This window comes from Bactrocera neohumeralis, chromosome 2, assembly GCF_024586455.1.
Source record: "Bactrocera neohumeralis isolate Rockhampton chromosome 2, APGP_CSIRO_Bneo_wtdbg2-racon-allhic-juicebox.fasta_v2, whole genome shotgun sequence".
In the NCBI taxonomy this organism is placed as follows: domain Eukaryota; kingdom Metazoa; phylum Arthropoda; class Insecta; order Diptera; family Tephritidae; genus Bactrocera; species Bactrocera neohumeralis.
In genome coordinates, this window is record NC_065919.1 from 81,972,680 (window position 1) to 81,992,707 (window position 20,028).

The following is a 20,028-nucleotide window of genomic DNA, read 5'->3' on the forward strand; positions in this document are numbered from 1 at the left end:
ATATATTTTTACTCTTATTTCGTTAGAAGAAACATTCACACTGTTCATATTTTGTTTGCATTCACGTCATGTTTTTGTTTTTTTTTTGTGGCTCTGGCGTCAGAGTTGCACGTGAGTTCCGCTAGTCAAGTGAGTAAGGTGATCACGTTATTATTTCGATTATATATACATATGTACTTCATTTCTTATGAAAACTTATCGGTTTTGCAGATTCAAAACAGTCAACTCATACATTTTCAACAGTATGGCAGCGATCAAACACTGTTTTACCATCATTAGATTAAGATAAACTTCATATTGTGATCGATTGCAAATAATCTTATCTTCTTGCTAACTATAATATAACAGTTCGAATATAATGAAGTCACAATCACATTATTGGTCAGACAAACAGACTTCGAAATATCTGAATGATGATTACTAATGCTGCTCCGAGTAGAAGGAAAGAGAGTAGAGGTATGAAAAAGAATGTTAAAAAAATTCCAATTCTTTAATATTTCAATTGGTTGAAAAAATATTTAAAATTTTTTTATACAGAAAACATGATAATTCTTTAGTAAAAATTAACACAACAAATCCATTTTTACCAGAAGTAACATATTCATAGCAACAGGCCTAATGTAGTTAATATTTTTGCTACAAATCCATGGACTCTCTCTCTAATTAAAGCGCAGCAAATACTTGAGGTTCAAATGTTGAGAAATCAGTGATCTTTCATAATTTTTTTCAAAACCTCATAATTTTTACAAAAAGCCCATTAATCTTTCACGACCTTTTAATGTGGAAAATTGAAAGGAATCTACAACGTTCCTAGTCTTATAAAATAAGTTAAATGGAAAAAAATGTAAATTAAAGGATCTTTCGGCACTAAAGTGACAAAACCCGGTACTATAGCCTACGAAGATCGCACTTGACAAGTTAAAACACCGATTCTTACCGACATTTAAACACTTCGGACCGTTTTCTCAATGTCTGGTTGGCAACCATCTGTCAGTTATGTCCTGCTTAACTTAATCAAGACCCCTTCTTTCGATAAAGAATCTTTTTTAACTGAATTAACTGACAGATGGCCGCTAAGGAGGAATTGTGAAAACGTGTTTGTTTGGAACAAGTTATCAAAATATTGTTTCCAACCTACTCGTCCGTTGCTATGACATACAGTAGGGTAGTTGGGAAGAATATGTCGAGATATCTTCATTCCGCTTTTTTCTAGATAATTTTGATAATTGACGTCAGTCAAACTTACTCATTGTCATTTGTCATGTCAGCATCCAGTTAAAATAACCACAATTGCGGCAAGATGTATATTGTGACAAAAAAGCACTCGGAAACGTAAGCTTAGGAGTAGTACAAAGTCTTCAAAGACGGTCCAAAGATCGTTGAAGGTTTGCCTCGTTCTGGATGACCTTTGTGTCTTATGAGTTTGACATGCAAACGAGTCAACAATTATTGACGCGGACGGGAATAAATCCAACCGAAACCAAAAAAAAAAAACGGCGATGCTCATTGTTTTTGCGATATTCGCCGTTTGGTGCATTATGAACTTGTTTCGGAAGGACAGACGATCAATAAAGAGTTCTATTTGGCCGTATTGAAGAATTTGCGTGAAAACATCCGTCGAAAACGGCCGGAATTCTGGAAGAACAATTCATTGATTTCCACGATGATATTGCTCCATCGCATCCAGACATGATTCAGACCGAACACAAAGCCGGAAATGCAATATATCAACCACCATATTCACCAGATTTGGCTCCATGTGATTTTTTCTTCTTCTCCAAACTGAAATGGCCACTCCATGGAACTCGTTTTTAGTCAATCGAAGAGATAAAACAAAATTGGCATAAGTGTATTACATCTGGTGGGGATTGAAGGCTACAATAAAATACTTTTTGTCCGAATGTAAATTGCCTAATTTAAAATTATCATTACTCTTAATATATTATAACAAAAAAATCTTAATCACTCATTGAATACATCGAATCTATGAATTTTTTAAATATTTTCTTTTCCATCTCCCTAAATACTACTATATGTTGTATATACAATTAACTACATATTCATAGCTGGAAAAATTAAGTGACACAATAAAAAGTCAATAAAGTGGACTTATTTTTACCACAGAGTTGTATGTATTTATACATTGAAGGTTCCACGCATAAATATGTCTCGTACATAATAATAATGATGTTGAGCGAGGCGTGTAAGTGAGCTAATCTATCTTTGGACACACTGTGACGCAGCACTTATGTAGAAAAGTTTATTAGCAAAAAAGACGCGGATTATCATTCATGACAATTCTGCGAAAGCCTACTCAACAAAGCTGTGTGTGTGTAAGGAGCCATAAGTACATAAGAACATATGTAAGTATACAGACTTGTAATGCTATTTTATAAGTTCAACTGCTATTTATGCTTAATCAAAATATATGTAAATAGTTGCAAATACTGTTAAATATATGCATAAATGCGTATGTATGCTTGTATAGAAATATTACTAGGTCCAACGACAATTATGAATCCACAGCCCGATTGTATTTGTAAGCCTGTACCCAACCCAACCCAAAGGCCTGTCAGACTAACTCGGACTTTATAACGTGTGTGTGTCATGCGAGTGCTTTAAAAAGTATATAAATAAATACATACTTATATAAATATATGTAAATATATTTTATATATTCGTATATAAAACTTTACATTCACAAGCTGAACTATGAGTGTGTCAACGCAGAATTGTGCGTTAAGTTAATAATATCGGGTGATTTTTTTGAGGTTAGGATTTTCATGCATTAGTATTTGACAGATCACGTGGGATTTCAGACATGGTGTCAAAGAGAAAGATGCTCAGTATGCTTTGACATTTCATCATGAATAGACTTACTAACGAGCAACGCTTGCAAATCATTGAATTTTATTACCAAAATCAGTGTTCGGTTCGAAATGTGTTTTTATCGACAAATTTTGTTCAGCGATGAGGCTCATTTCTGGTTGAATGGCTACGTAAATAAGCAAAATTGCCGCATTTGGGGTGAAGAGCAACCAGAAGCCGTTCAAGAACTGCCCATGCATCCCGAAAAATGCACTGCTTGGTGTGGTTTGTACGCTGGTGGAATCATTGGACCGTATTTTTTCAAAGATGCTGTTGGACGCAACGTTACGGTGAATGGCGATCGCTATCGTTCGATGCTAACAAACTTTTTGTTGCCAAAAATAGAAGAACTGAACTTGGTTGACATGTGGTTTCAACAAGATGGCGCTACATGCCTCGCTATTCTATGGCCATTTTGAGGGAAAACTTCGGAGAACAATTCATCTCAAGAAATGGACCCGTAAGTTGGCCACCAAGATCATGCGATTTAACGCCTTTAGACTATTTTTTGTGGGGCTACGTCAAGTCTAAAGTCTACAGAAATAAACCAGCAACTATTCCAGCTTTGGAAGACAACATTTCCGAAGAAATTCGGGCTATTCCGGCCGAAATGCTCGAAAAAGTTGCCCAAAATTGGACTTTCCGAATGGACCACCTAAGACGCAGCCGCGGTCAACATTTAAATGAAATTATCTTCAAAAAGTAAATGTCATGAACCAATCTAACGTTTCAAATAAAGAACCGATGAGATTTTGCAAATTTTATGCGTTTTTTTTTTTTTAAAAAGTTATCAAGCTCTTAAAAAATCACCCGATATCATACAAATGAAGAGAGCGAGAATGTGCTCTTGTTTACATATAAATGCGCATACAAACATAAATTCGTACGTGAAATTATTGTGAAAAGAGATGTATGAATGAAAAACTAATAAAATAAATATTAAAAGAATATTTTTTTTTTGTCATTTTCAAGAAAATAGAAAACCATGACTAAGAGATTATATTAATGCCTCAACTGATGATTAGTTTCTTATAAGTAAATATATGTAAATTATACATGATATATAAAATGTAGCGAGTAAATTCTCTTTAGTAAAAATAAATAAGGAACTTTTACAATTATTTCTGAGATTTTTTAATCAACGCTTAATGATTTTTTTTTTTGTTTTGCTAGAATAGCAACAGATCACAAAACACAGATAAGAGTTTCATAACTAATTCAAGCGCTGTAATTGGAACATTTATATAAGTTTACCCCCCTGTAGTCCAGAAATTAAAAAAAAACGAGTACTATTTTTTTTCATAATTCCATGGTCTAGATGTTCAAATATTCATATCGCCCTAAAAGGAGTTTTAAAATTTCAAATTATATCTAAAGTTATAGCTGTTTAGGTGGCGTAGCAACTGCAACAGTCCTAAGACTGCATCAATAGGAGAATATTATAAGACCTTAAACGAGTTTTTCTCGAAACTACTTTTCTCGATGCAGTTGCCACAATATCTCACATTCGAATCAGCCAATTTACTTGAGATTTGGTACAAATATGGATAGCTGTCATCACATGAAGTAACAAAAAATCTAAATTTGTAGTATGTTTCGGTCTGCGGTTGACAAAATTTCTTTGAGTGTTGAAAATAGACTTAAATATACATAAAAAAAAATTTTCTGTGACAATAATATTTTTGGTCTGATCATGTAACTTACTTCATTTTCACAGTTCTGTCTCCTATTTTTTGACATAACCGGCGGTTAGGCAAATGAAATAAATAATCTAGGAAACTCTCGAACAATTCAACATTTTTTTCTTAGACTTCACGAACTGACAGGCAAACCAAGGTAGTCGAGCAAACGGGTGATCCGAGTAAAGGCACTTTTTTCAATATCCTTTGTTTGGCAAATCACGCGTGAGTCAAGCTATCATGTTATTTTTGCTCAGTATTGTTTGGCATTTCAGCACGAAAACACTTATGTTCAACTTTATTAAGAAAATTCACGTTCTGTAAAGAATGTGTTTCGCGCGCTTTGCTCAACTTATTGTCAACATAATCGGCCTACTGAGCTCTCGTTTTCGGTTTTAGCAGCTCTAAATTAGCAAGAAAGAGCGTCTAACATCGGAGTTGCAAAATGTCTGTAAAGTAGTGTAATTTTTGGAATTTTATATGCGAAAAAACATGACAAAGGAATAAAGTTCAACATATTTACATACTTACAATCAGTAATAAAGATCTACATAGTTAATTTGAAGATTAGCGATTAGTGATGGATAGATTATGGTGATAAGTGCTCTTCAAATACATATGTATGTACTTACATGAGCACACTTTACAGAAAATACCGTTATCAAATGATCAAACAAATACCACGTTATCAAGAAATCCTTATATCTATGTCATACATACTCGTATATGTATGTACTATATATGTATGCATGTACACATACTTATGTATGTGTTACATACTTAAAACAATCTTACAAGGAAGGTCAGTACACGCTGAGGAAATGTGAAAATCCCATTAAAACACACACATACAGACATAATAAGATAAGAAAACAAATCCTTTAACATTCGTGTATATAAGTCTATAAATACTACTAAATACATATAATAAATATACCTTTGTAATAAATGTTCTCAGTCATACCCGATTGCACTCGATTCTGTCAGTTTTATGAGCATGTATGTATGTTTGTGTGCATTCGAGTATATGTGTGTCATAATTACAACGCTGTCTTTATCTAGCATACTGTCACTCAACTTAGCGCTGTTTCGTAAATAGCAAAATATGAATAACAAAAACGAAAATTAGAATTGTAACCCGCTCACAGCTGATAAGCGTGCTGATCACGATTATGAAGGCGTTTCAATAGCCGTAAGTACTTACATACAAATACATATATGTACTTATATATGTATGCATTTGTTTGGGTAAATATAATCAAAGTACACACGCGCCCTAAAATATTTATGTGTGTATGGAAGCAAATTCCTTGTCTGAATTTTTAGAGATCAAAAGCTAATTTCGAACAAACACACTCTGCAGCCAAATCGGAATAAAATATTCGTCGAACTTGCACTACAAAGCGTCGCTATGTCAAAGGATAGTGGTGTTAATATAAAATCAAAAAGTAATTTTCGTCAAAGGTCAAGTCAAAACACAGTTTGAGATGAGAACCTCAGCATTATGCCTATTCATGGTTGCCAAATAAAGTTAAGAAAGCTTACAGCTGAGAATTTTTTCAAGGAAGGCTGCCACATGTTTGGAAAATTTAAGTCGAAACACTGTTTGAGATGAAAAGCACTAAACGACGGTTAACAAACTTTCATAGTTTTTGTTTAAAAATTCAAAAGCATTTGTTAAAATAATTTAGTTTAACAAATTAATCAGACCAACATATAGTTATAATATACGTAAAAACGGTAAAAATTGTTTGGAAAAAGTTGCCACCCTTTTACAATTTTATTAAATTAAATTAACAAAAAAAAAAAAATATTGGCATATGTGCAACGCAATAAAAAATATTGATAGAAATTTTTAGCGCACATTTTTATGAAAAGCGTTGCCATCTGTGGCTTTTGTTAAAAATATTTAGTTCAACAAATTGAAGAGACTAACCTTAATTTATGTAAAAACAGTTTAAAATTGAATACAGTTAAATTTGTTTTTGAAAAAGTTGCCACCCTTTTACAATTTTACCAAATTAAATTAATAGAAATCAATAAAATATTAACATATCAGCTATCAACAACGCAATAAAAAATAATTACCAACATTTTTGGCACGCTTTTCTGAGAAGCGTTGCCACCTGTGGTAAATGACGTATTCAAAAAAAGAGTTCTAATAAACTCGATATTATAACGTTAGCTTCAAATAATAGATATTTGTGGAAATTTTCATGCACATAGTAATACTTTCAAAAATAACGGTATTTTATGAATCGTATTTCCGTTTTCGAAATTCATTCTTTGAATATCACAGTCGAAGATATAAATAAAGATATGTAAATAAAAAAACAAAAAAATGAAAAAATTTTTTTCAAGTGTCTCAAATAATTAAATTTGTACTCATTAAATCCAAGTCATATTAAAATATATTTCGCTTGTGTTGTTGGTATTTGCATATATTCGAAATACTTTAAGGAATTTTTGTACTGAGAAGTTACTAAAATATAAATGAAAAAACTAAAAAAAAATGATTTTCCTTTCGAACTTTATTGAAAAACTCTACATTATAACACTAAATTTCCTACAGGGTCTATATAAAGTATTCACTTGAAATTTTTACATGTACATATGTATATGTACATATGTATGTATATGTGCATACACATGAATAAGCACATTATACGATTAATACTGAAAATAGTTTTATGCGCCTATTGGCACATAAGTGTGCACGGTCATCAAGGTTGGCAAGTCCAATTAGTGGGCCATACAATATGGCGATGTCGGAATTAAGCGCTGAGCGTAATAGCATTATTTTTGATATGCAGACTCTCTTATAGTTTCACACGTGTGCGTGGGTGTGTTCCACTGTCGAAACAGACAAATTTTTTTTAGATGAATCGGTAGCCCGGTTAAGACATCGCTAGAGGCAACCGTGGCTGGCTGTTTTGAGATGTCGCAATAAAGCGGCCCGATTCTTCGTACTAGCATAGTTACATAATACTGTAATATGCATTATCATAGGTCAGGTTTTATTAATTTTTTTCGGAATAAGGAGCCAAATTAGTAATATGTATAAAAGTCTAAATATTTGGAATAATTTTTCAAGATAGTTTGTGAGATTTCTAGTTCGGTTCTTAGCTCTCAAAACTAGCAGTGAAGCCATGTAAAGTTTCCATGAACGTAATTTAAAAGTCGGAATCTCGGCGCTGTATAACTCCAATATAATCCCTCAACGAATAAAAACTATCCTCTAAAAGTCACTTATCATTCCCGTAGTATAATGTGGCATAAGAAATGCACTGGAGTATTTGAAGAACTGTTCTCCGCATATTTTTAGAGCCGTCCGCGAGAGTGATGAATACCGGCGAAGAAGGAATCACGAGCTGTGTGGGCTCTACGGGTTAGATGGCTAATCTAGACAGATCGTACGTGGATTGCTATAGGTAGTCGTATGTGAAGCCATAGAAAAAAGAACTTCTGTGTTCGAACTTATTAAGTAGCTAAACGCTTAGTAGCCAATACAAATTTGCACAGGCGTTTAATATCCACTCCTGCCTGTTCGGTGGGATGTGTTCCCAAGTGTTTAAGTCTTAAACTTCCAAAGGCGGGCGGTCAAGAAGGAAGTGTTGAGTTGTTTACACCTCATTTTCTTCCATAGAGCTTCTGCGTCTTGTAAGATTTCAATCTTTACAACATAGACACCAATAGGGCAATGGCCTGTTAAAAACCCCACAACTAAGGAGGGCGAGGTCAAAGGAATCACTAGATTTCTTGCGATCGATCTTGATCTAAAAGGCTTTTGCGACAGCGCATATACCGATGGTGGCCCAAGGTTCCGTGAAGCCCACCTATCTAGTAGAACATAAGAGGATACGGAAGCGCCGACCCGCTTCCATTCTACCGATAGCGGTTCTAGGGTGTCTTTCCTTGCTGATGGGTAGAGAAGGAACCGCCACCGGAGTTCGGTTTGGCGAATTTATGATCCGAATGATCTGGTATGAAGTCAAAATGTGTTGATATCCGCATATTCAGACATAGTGTGTGAGGAAACCCGGGTGTTCAGACACGTTTTCTTTTAAGAACCCAGATTCTCTGAGTCTGATAGCTGCTTTCGGAGCTATATACCTTCCGACAATGTCAACGGGCACTATGTGCAAAATGGCGTTAAATGCCATGGTTGGAATGGACCTATTTTCGTTAAAAATTTGGTACAACTATTGAATAATCGACGTTTTTCCTTAATATTCATTACATTTTCAATCCTGTAGTTTTTTTTTACTTCTAAGGCAGCTTCTTTATCTCAACCTACCCATTACCACTATCTTTCATTTTTACTCACTTATGCTAAAAGCCTCTATAAATTTAAAGTTTGTACCATCAATTTTCTCAAAAACAAACCTTTAGCTTAATAAGTTGGCTTTAAAACCTTAGAGGAATTTGCCATTTGTTTACTTTCCGCTAATTTGTCTCACCCCACTTTATTAATAGCAGTAAACTTACTCACTTCCCAGCTGATCCGGCTATGCTGAGCAGCTGTAACCGAAATTGTAAATGTATGTACGACATTTAAGTACGACAGAAATCTGTAAAAGCTTTCAGGTGGGTGTCTTGAGCAAGTACTTGCAAAATGTATGTATGTATGTGTTCACCTAGTCATTTTTACTCGCGTCAGTTTCTACACCGAAGGTAATGACGTGCAGTGGGGGCGTACCACCAATTTCTGAATATATGTATATATATACACATGTGTGTAAAAAATTGCTCAGCATAAATATTTACACAGTATTTTTCCATGCTATTTTTAGACTAACAAAATTTATGCTGATTTGAGGAATTTTTCGAAGCCGCAAGTCTTTCATCTCACCTGTTTTGTGAGCACTCTGCAAAGGCCATAACATTTCTCTATAAGAACATATGTATGTAAGTATGCCTTTATTACAACATTACTACACTCCAAACAGTTGTAATTATTTTCTCTTTTTTTCTGTTTTACTTCACTGCCTTGCTATAAAATTTTCCACGCTGATAATTTATTGCATTAAAAGTTTATTAATATTTAATTAAACAAAAATAAAAGCGCCGTCTACAAAAGAGTTTGTTCGCGCTCTCTGCTCTATCATTCCATCATGCGCTCACTTGCCATTAACACACACGCCACTTCAACTATTTTATTGGACAGTCTTCGCTATTTATTAATTTACATACCTACAGACACATACACATATGTACATATATACATATACATACTATATATATTTATATATTTACATATATCTAGGTATGTATGTCTGCATGTGCTACATCGGCAGTTGAATATTGAATGTTTGATTGAGTTAAATATTAAAATGCTTGACGGAAAAAAATTACATAAAAAACAAATGGCAAACGATTCCGTAAATGCTAAACGTGGCGCTGTCGCGCTGCACGCATACTATGTGCTTTGCTATTTTATTTCATTAAATTTTTCTTTTTATTTATATTTTTTCTATACAGAAATCAACTGCGCAGTAGATACGCCATTAAACAAATTACTCGCTGGCGCTCTCTTTCCTAACGTTATTTCATACTCTTGCTCACGCTAGCAGTCTGACAGACTTTGCGCTCACGTTGGCGTTCAAATCAAAACAGTAAAAATCATTAGACATTTGATTAAATCGTATGATCACTCGCTTACGCTCTTTCGCTCAGCGAATGTCAGACGAAAGAGCCGTGAAAATCAACAAAATAAAAGAAGACTTTTTTTTCAGCAGCACACATCGAGAGAAAAAAACTAGTCAAACGTGCTTACAAACACCACAAGCAAAGTAAGTCAGCAGCTACACAAAGTACTCATGCACACGCCGCGCGCCACCCTGCGCCCCACTTTACGAACGAAACAAACTGCGCGACTGCGGCAAACAGCCGTGAAATGTGTTCACTCTCAGTCGGTGATTTCGGGTTTGGCTTGGCCGTCATGATCAGCGGTCAAATATACCGACAAACACACAAACATATGTATGTTCTTATATACTGAGCATCACATCATCACTGTCATTCTTGCTTCGTCACTGTGCCCCCGGTGCATCAGAAAAAAAATGCCGCGCATGTGTTAGTATCTGCATATAAGTAAAATATAATATGTGTGGGTCCATTGGACCTCTGCTGCTGTTGCCTGGTATTTTATTTGCTGCGGTGTCATTATTCCCTGTTCTCCGATCACCTGCCCAGCAGTCTGGCTGACTTCTTCGACATTTTGCCGACATGTCTACATACGTGTTCTTCCTCGTCACATGTTTAGGCCTACACATACCACCACACTGACGGTTGGCTCACAGATATTGCCTCAATTTATAAGTACGTACGTACTTCTGTTGCTCGGTATGTCGTTCGCTATCTCCGCATAGGCCTCTGTAATGATAAAGCGAAAATTGAACACGCGATTTTCTTTCTTTGCCTCTTCGCCATTCTTTATGACTTTTCTGCTTTCCAACGAGAGCGCACATAGCATTGTAGCTTTCTTATTTTGCTGTCTTCAAAGTATTACCAGCTCTGTTGGACTCACAGCCATCTGTAGGTATTTATTATATAGAAATTATTTATATTTTTTTGTGTGTGCGATCTGATGCTAAACGACTTGTGGCGGTTTCCCGCGGCTTCTTAATACGATATAGAGAAATTAGTGGACTTTGACGGGAAGTAATTCATGTCAGGCATAACCTCAAAAAATTGTTTCATTAAGTTTTGGAATTTCTTTAGTGGGACCGCAACATATGAGTCAGTGATTGATAGTCACCGAGATAAATAGCAGATATTTCAAAACTGTTTGGAATATAGTTCCAAAATCGCTTTAGTTTAGTACCATGAAGGATCTCATGATACTTATATTCCGGAAACAGTCAACTAAGACTTTCCAATAAGAGCTATGAATCTGCAAAACGTCTTCCAAAATAATTTTTTCGAAGTTAACTATTAGTAGAACCTCCATAAGACCAATTGTCATCCCGCACCAGGTTTCATTAGTCATTTATCTTTTTCGATCACCGCGATCATTATATTCCCTCTACACTTTGCGCAAAAATTTCTTTGTTATTTTTTTTAATTTTTTTAATTTTTTCTTTAGATCGCCGCACGGCATCTGTTGCGGCCAAATTTACGTTTATTACCTTCTGGCTTTTCGCTTGATTTTTTGTTTATCCCGTCATAACGTTGTTTTTGTTTCATTTTTTTTCTTTTACGGACACATACACATTTCTTCCTCCACTTTCTGCAATCTTCCACACTTTTGCCACATTTCTTTGAACACACTTTTACTGGTTTCGTTTCATTTCTATTTCGTTTTTCTTTTTTGCGGCATACATTTTAACACTTTTGCTCCGAAACCTGTTCCCCATCACATTACAAGATCATCAGCTCATCGCAAGCTCCAACAAACACCGAGGCATACAATGTTTTTGCTTTTCTCCAACAGCAGACGGTCTCATTCGCCTTTTAGCTCTTATACAGCAGTTCGCATTCGGTGGCATTTGGCTGATTCGAGCTGCTCGTTTATCATCCCTTCCCGTATACAGCGCACTACAGATGCAAATGATCGTGCTGAGTTCTGGCCCACACACACATGCGCACACGTTCGTGTAGATCTTCAGGGGTAAATGTTTGTGTCTTCCTGTTGTCGTTTAAGTTTCTTCACCGGTTTTGTTTTCGCACATACTGCGCGCCGACAGTCGCGTTCTTCATCATTAAGCAGCGCGGCCATGGTCTTCGGCCTCTGCGCGTTTGACGTAGTCGCAGCTTTTGTAAATTAATCGCCTCTAAATAAGATAATCAAAAACGAGTATGTGTGTATGTATGTACATATGTGTGCAGTGCCTTTCCCCTAGTTCGTCCGTATCAGCAACATGTTTTGCGTCACTTTCGACTTGGATTTGTGCCCCCTTTCGGCGGTGCGCCCGTTGCATTGCGCATTGCTCCGTGGCGGAAGGCCGTTTATTGTTTGTTTACTTATTTGTTTTGTTTTTGTCCGGAAGATTTATTTTCATTTTTATTTTTCTTATCCACACCACACATGCTTTTCTACAATTTTTCACACTACCGGCTTTTTAACCGCATATACTATGTACATAAGTATGTATGTATACGTATGTACATATACATACCTGTTTTTCGTTTTCGCCACTTGATTAACAGTTGATAGTACCGAGTTGTATGAAAGATGTGATTGAGGTTAAGTAGTCGCCGCTTACGACGCTGACCACGTTTTCATTGTATTTTGCTATTTGGTGTGCTTTTCTTTGAGACTTCAAGGTTTTGGCTTAACAAGATGTGGGTCTTTATGGGTATGAATTTATTAAAGTTTTGACGAACTGCAGATTCTTTTTAAAGGGTTTTATTAAAAATAAGATGTACTTCAGTTTATTAATAGTTTTTTTTTTACGAAGAATCGATCTAACATACAGCGATTGGCGAATCGAACACGCTTAAGCTTTTCTGAAAATATTTCTCTACGGATAAAGAAAATCTGAGTAAGGACTTTTACAATTTACTTTTACGAAGTGAACGGTTTAAATTACGGGCATCATTAAATGAAAAAATATTTTCGATTTTGGTCCTTGAACTGAATACCTGCGAATGTTCTGGGAATAATTTTGCAATAATAATTAAATTTAGGATTATTTTCAGCGTTTTTAAACATTTAAATTTGATCTGACTTTTAGAGAGGTTCTTACTGTGATAATATGAGACTAAAAACTATGATCATATTCCAATATAACCAATTTTAAGTTTTTCTATATTTTTCAATTGATTGGCATGGTCTGGGGTCCCCACCGTATGACACACCGGACGAGGTATCAATAGTGAGTGCAAAGAGTCTGTTAAAATTCGCGTCAAGCGCAGGCATCCCAAACGATGACTATTCCTCTTGAACTTAGCGAATGAACTCAATCTGGTATCGCTAAGGACCAAAACTGGTCTATGCGTGGCTGATTGGCATACCAGTTTAACCTAACCTAAATCTCTTTTACAGCATAGCAAACTTCAAACTTTAACTTTCTACTGATGATATGAGAATGTAGTGTCAGATGTACTATACAATGTCCACATTTTATGAAAAAATTTACAAAGCAATTTGAAATTCTAGCATGATAACTACATATTATGATCATCTAGTCACGCTTTGTTAGAAGTCACGGTAACATGAACCGTATGGTCAGTTTATCATATAGAGTTGAGATAAATGTAAAGTTATCAATCTAAGCAAATTTCTTAAAAATGTCCTTCATGGATTAAATATCTTCCGAAAATCTTCAAATAGATCAAAAAATAAATCAATATCGACATCGTTGTTTTTTGAGACTCAACAATCGATATAAAAATAGATATACACACTGTCAAAAGTATCGTAAATTCTTCGATATTCCTCATATAATATTTTCCGCTTATTGGAAGATTCATCAGTTGATACAAAAAAAACAATTAAACATATTTATTTATTAGCAACCAGTTTAAACATTTTCGAAATATTTTTAAAATATTTTAAAATTTTAATCAACGCATTTGTGTTAAATTTTTTAAATTTTTTATCGTTTGATAAGCAAATCACAGTCGTTACTGCGACGAAGCAAATTTCGTTTTATAATAACATTAAGACACCATATGTCAAGCTTCGAAATTTACACTAGATGTTTCTTGTGCTTGTAAATGATCGCGTTAGACAAATTTAATATTTCACCAATGCCTCGAGTTGTTATTCGACGAGCTGCATCGACCAACGACTTTATTTTACCCACATCGGCTTCGAGAGTCCCTCTAGTATGCGAACCAATTTGGCATTTGCGTTCGTTCAACATAGCTTCATAGCTTTTGATAGTAGATAGTTGATTTGGGAAACGACATGAAACAAAAACTATTCCAAAAAATTTAAGAGACCCTTTTTTTAACAAACAAGCCTTACTACAGCGATCGAAGTAATAGTAAAAATTTTGATTTTTGGCAAAATTTCACTATTTTTAAAACGAATGGTTACTGGCGAGGAAAAACGGATTATTTATATGAATATTTACAAGTGAAACACCCAATAGCAATAATTTGTTTGGGTATGAGATAATTTTAAGCAGAAAAATCTTCCTCACCGGCATTCTGTTTTCAGAGGTGATGATTAAAGTACAATAAATTCTGTAAATGTACTTCGTTTTTATTAATTTATTAAATAAAGTTTTCTTGCAAAAAAATGTTTTCTGACTTTCAAGTGATTGGCATTTAGTGTCTAGTACTACACTTCACAAACACTTCAGATCTTCAGATCAATGAAATTCAGGAAATGTTCAGCTAATAATTCACAGAGAGACACAAGTCTCGTTATCAAGTATGAACGACAGTGCTGAGTTCAGCGGAAAGTGATATTCTGGAAATCAATAAAAAGTGTGCTCTGAAATTCACATTCGTCTGTTTCCGGATCCTAAGCATAAACCCAAGACTCACGTTTCATAACATCTTGGTAGTTGGAAAGCATTGTTATTTTTCAAAAAAAAATTAGTCATTTTGGAACCCATCGTGCTTTCACTTTTCTTAGGCGATCTCCGAAAATGGTTTTCACTGAACCTTCCGATATTCCAACGATGCCGGTAAGATCTCTGGCTGTTAAGCGTCAATTATTTAATTTTATTGCCGTGTTGCTCATCAGTTGACGTTAATGGCCGTCCTGAAAGTGGTACCAAGCAAATACACTTACTTGCGATAAAAAATTATCACTGAAAGTCTTTTCAAACATTCTAAGCCAGAAATTTGATTCCGAACACAACATTTAATGAATAATGTTGAATAATTTCATTCATCGTAAAAATTGCTGAATGCACTGTATGTGCTTTAGAAGGACAAGCGTATGCTAAACAAAGATCATTATTTTGATTTTACACTTGGCATAGATGTCACTGACAGTTATACGAACATAGAAAAAAAAATATTTCGACAAATGTTAAATTTAAAAGTCTTACTATTTTTTGCCCATTCGTCTGTTTCCGTAGTAAATACATTTATAAAGAACGTTTTAAAGGTTTTCGGGCTGGAAAATATTGAAGTAGTTGTATTAAAAACTAAAAAAAATTAACAATTGTTTTGGGGAACACATAACGGTAAATGAAGTAATTATGAGTTTTAAGAAGCAATAATCCAATGTAAGCAAAATAATTTTCGTTTACGAATATTTAACACCGACTTGCACCTACATCCAAGCACGCCATGCCGTCCTCTGCGTATTGCCGAGCAATCAATATTCAACACTTTTATTACTATTAGTTAAATAAAAAAACAAAAATCGACTGCAACAGTTGCGATGTTCACATTGCATTTCTCACAAATGACAACAGGTAGAATACTTACAGAATATAACCTTCAGCGCTGTCACTTCGTTAAAGTGCTGAACCGCTGTTTTGGTGTTTTGGTGCTCTCTTTTATCGCTGATAAAGCCGTGTTAGTTGTTGTTGCCAAGTATTTTATTTCACTTTTAACGTTAAACAGCAGTTTTGGCCGCTGTTCGGAATTTTAATGCATACAAATATTTATTTTTTTGTTGGTTGGCTTACGCTCGTGCGTGCTCTCGCTCTCTGGTTTGTATTATTATTATTTCTTGTTTTGTAACACTGGGCTCCAACTGCGCTCAATTCAATTGTACATTTTCAATAACTAAATTTTGTCTGCACTTTGCCACACTTTTTTCACTTTTTATTCAACACGCGCGATCTAACTGCATTTGTACGCACTTTTTACGCTTATTTTCGTTTTTTATCTCATTTACTCGGTTATCATGTTATTACTTAACACTTTTACTTGGCGATCGTTTGTCGATTGTCACTTTTTTGAACGGTTGAACGCAGTACCAAAACACATGTGACGTGACTTTGGGGCTTTCCAATGTGGAAAAAATAATATTATTTAGCAGCGCCGAAACTAAGGGACTGGAATCTCAGCAGCCGCGTTCAGTTGGCTATGGCGCGGGAGCTTCTTTTATTTAGTGGTAATATTTATTTTTGGAATTTTTATGTTTAAGCCGTTGGCTTGCGCTTTTGCTTGTATTTTAGGCCGCGTTTACACGTCAAACTTTATTTGAAATTTTTTTTTGTATTTTTTCACACACTTCTATAACATTTAACTAACTCCTTCAGAATCTGCAGCACCTGCAAGCACAACACAATCGTTTACTACTTTTTAACGGTATAACGAAAGAAAGAGTAAGGAAACTGTGCACAACCCTTTGGATTGTTTCTTCACAGCACTGGCAAGTTGTTTCGCAATCACAGTGTATTTATATATTATTGTTTATACACATTTCAATATTGTCAAAAAAAAGTGACACAAAATGCTGCTTGTTTTACAATTTGCTTGTCGAAGACACAGCACTGTTCCAGCACAACATCGCGAATCGACTCCGACATTAAACTGACACTTCACAGATACAAAAAAAAAGACACACCGCGAAGAAAGTAAAAGATAAGATGTTGGGAAAAAAGTAAAAACTCGTTTTGAGCGCTATGCCTGTTGTTGCTTTTTGTTGTAGTACGCCACTGACTGGCAGAATTACTAAATAGCGGACGAATGGGCAGCGCAGCAGCGGCCGATCAACTGACCGCGCACACACGGTACTTTGGCTGACTGCGGCTGATTACTTGACCGCCTTTCTGCCTGCCTGACTGACTGACTGCCTACTATACTTCTATACAAACAGACATAAGCACATACATATGTACGTGCCTACCTCATCGACTGGACTGGACTGGACTGACTGGCAAAGTGCTGTATCTCGCCTCACTGCGGCGCACAAATGATCAGCTACGCGCACCGATATTCAAGCTCGTTTTGTTGTCGTGTAGAAAGGAAACAACGCAGTCAGTTCCAATAAGGCAATGCAGACGCTTTAGCAATCGATGCTGCGCCAAGTATCAACGACGACGGACGAGTTGTAATGGATATGAGTAATGAATTACTGCAACTATGTGTGACTATATGGTGCGCGTACTGAGGACCGGCTTTGGAAATTGGAAAAATTCGAAATCATAGCGGTTCATTTAAGCGAAATCTGCAATGTGCCTTTGGTGACAAGCTTATGCGAGCTCATAAAGGTATGTCGCGTTCATACATACATATGTACGCCTATGCCGTTTGAGCGCAGCGCTTACAATGTATGACAGCATAATTAAGGCGTGTAAGCGTCACGTCATCAATTCCCAGCAATGCTGCATTGATTTTTTGTACGCGAATTGTGTTACGCGGCGTAGCGAAACCACAAAAGCGGGAAGCGCTAATGGCGCGCACAACAGATGCGCCGCGGAACCGCAGAATATTGTTTTATTTCGAAATGTGGTTTGGCGCGGCTATGGTTGGAGCCTATACTAAGTGATATAGGTACATAAATCGAGCTCATCTTTACTTTTAATTGTAAAATATTTGTATTTGAGAGATCACTTGTGCTTTCGTAGCCTATTGCTGCTACCGCTTTCAAGAATTCTTTCAGCGCTTTAGCTCAGAGCCGCCAGCCGCCTTCCTCACGAAACGCCTGCTCTGTAACGTGAACTTAGCGCGTTTCCGCTTTACACAACAAAAAAACACGTAAAAAAACAAAAGAACAACAAAAAAAAAACCAAAAAAAAAGAAAGAAACAAAAAAAATCAAAAAAATCGCTTGGGCAGAGGTAGCACGATCGGCAGCAGCCAAATTCACACACGGCAGCGCTTGGTCAGCGCATAGCATTGGCGAAGTGTTTTCTAAAAATATTTTTTATTCTAAAATTATGTGATTAGGTGATCGTGTTGGACGCGCAATTTGCCTTTAAATCGGTGAATTTATTGCCTGGCGGCACACAGCGCACTACAAACACACGAGTAAGCAAACATTTGCGGTTTTTTCCATTTTTTTTTAAATAAATAAAAATTAATTTTTTATTTTCATTTAAAAAAAACTCCATTTGTGTGTTTTCCGCTATACAAATCGTTTTTTTTTTGGGTTTTTCATTCATTTGTTCACCGATATTTTCATTTAACTTCTCGCCATTCGCGCATATTTTAGCCTTTTGCGCTTTTTGCTCGGGCGCGCATAAACATTCACACACACACAAACACATATGCATATGTACAACTACACAGTCACTTAAATGTATGCTTGTGATTTCCTTCTCTTTCTTTCGTCGTTCCTTCTACTACGTGTTTTTATACAATTTTTCTTTGCCTCTCTTTCTCGATTCACGTTCTATGGCAGAATTTTGCAAATTCTTTGAGTTTTTCCGTAAGTTTTCACACTTGGTATTCACGTATATTAATTATTTTATTAGACCTCTGCTGGGGCCATCATCATCATGCGTCAGTTAGACACTTAGTCAGTCATTAAGTCACTTAATCCGGTCGCTATTCAAATTGCCTTCATCGTTGTTGTGCACACTACTCGTTGTATAGTAGTAACGTGTCGTATCGTATGTGTCGTAATGAAAATAAATATCACTCACAAATTGCTAACGCAGCGAACGACCTCGTGGCTTCTTACCGAAGAAACTCTAGTACAGACCCTACTTGCTTTCTGGTTGGATGCGAACAGACAACTGACTCGTACAGCGGATCCCAAAAGCGTCACAGTACGCCTCGCTACAGCAGCAAAAGCAACAGCATTCACACACCGAGACAACAACGATTATACCGATTCATTTTCACTAGCGTATATGCGAACGACGATGTGGATGCCGCCGTCGCGCAGCCAACAACGCTACGCTTACAAACAGCGACCATGTGGATGGCGAATCGACGTCGTTTCGTATCAACCAACGTCGTCGTCGTCATCGTAATCGTTGTCGTAAGTTTCGTCGGCCAGCGCCATATGGGGCGAAATAGCTCTGTGCTTGCACATACCACAGCCAACCGCACGTACGAGCTGGCCATTCAGGCTCCACCAGCTCGTTAACGATAACTGGCTGTGTGTTTCGGTGGTTGCAAAACCGAGTGCAGCGCCAACAATAGCAAATTGAGCGACGGCAAACTGAGCGACAGCGCCACTACCACCACCAGTCATCGTCGTCGCCAACAACGACGGTTGCGTCTGCGGCAGCGTTAACGCCGTCGGTTACTGCGCCGCCGAGGACAGCGAAAGCGCCTTGCGACCCCATCGCCAGTACACACGCGCACACACACAGACGCGCAGGCACACGTTGAGCCCCACACGCGTTGTTCCCAAACCAAGCCGATTTGGCGGTGGCGTGTTGGCGCTGCCATACATTGACATACATTCCAAAAGCGTTCATTCTTTAGTATTGGCCGTGGGCGCAAAGCTGCTGGCGATGGCTTAGTGGGCGCTAATGTTTGTGTTCATTTCGCTTTTTGCTCTCTCTGGGTAGTGGGTCGCGCTCTCTTATTTATTTTCTGCTTAGCGCTGAGTGACGCTAATCGCGCGCCTATTTTATACTCAGCAAGCACAGTGGTTCACAGGTGCAGTCCCCATCTTATATGTGGGGTCCATGTATTTTTGACTGAAGCTTTTGAAAAAA

The 20,028-nt window shown here is 36.5% G+C and overlaps 1 protein-coding gene across 3 annotated transcripts in view; it reads right to left on the reverse strand.

Annotated features, from left to right (window-relative positions):
- Window positions 1–19,146, reverse strand: part of LOC126761443 (forkhead box protein O) — a 103,964-nt gene extending 84,818 nt beyond the window's left edge. The window contains exons 1-2 of one of the 3 annotated variants that reach the window (XM_050477610.1): window positions 19,038–19,146; window positions 15,888–16,681 (exon numbers count right to left, since the gene is read on the reverse strand). Coding sequence is in view for 1 of the 3 variants with exons in the window: in XM_050477591.1 (XP_050333548.1) it covers window positions 15,734–15,748 (15 nt within the window). In the remaining 2 variants the exon portion in view is untranslated. Of the gene's footprint in view, window positions 1–15,733; window positions 15,833–15,887; window positions 16,682–18,999 lie in introns of those variants that run through there. The other 2 variants (XM_050477600.1, XM_050477591.1) reach the window with 2 other exon arrangements.
- Between the last annotated feature and the right edge of the window lie 882 nt (window positions 19,147–20,028).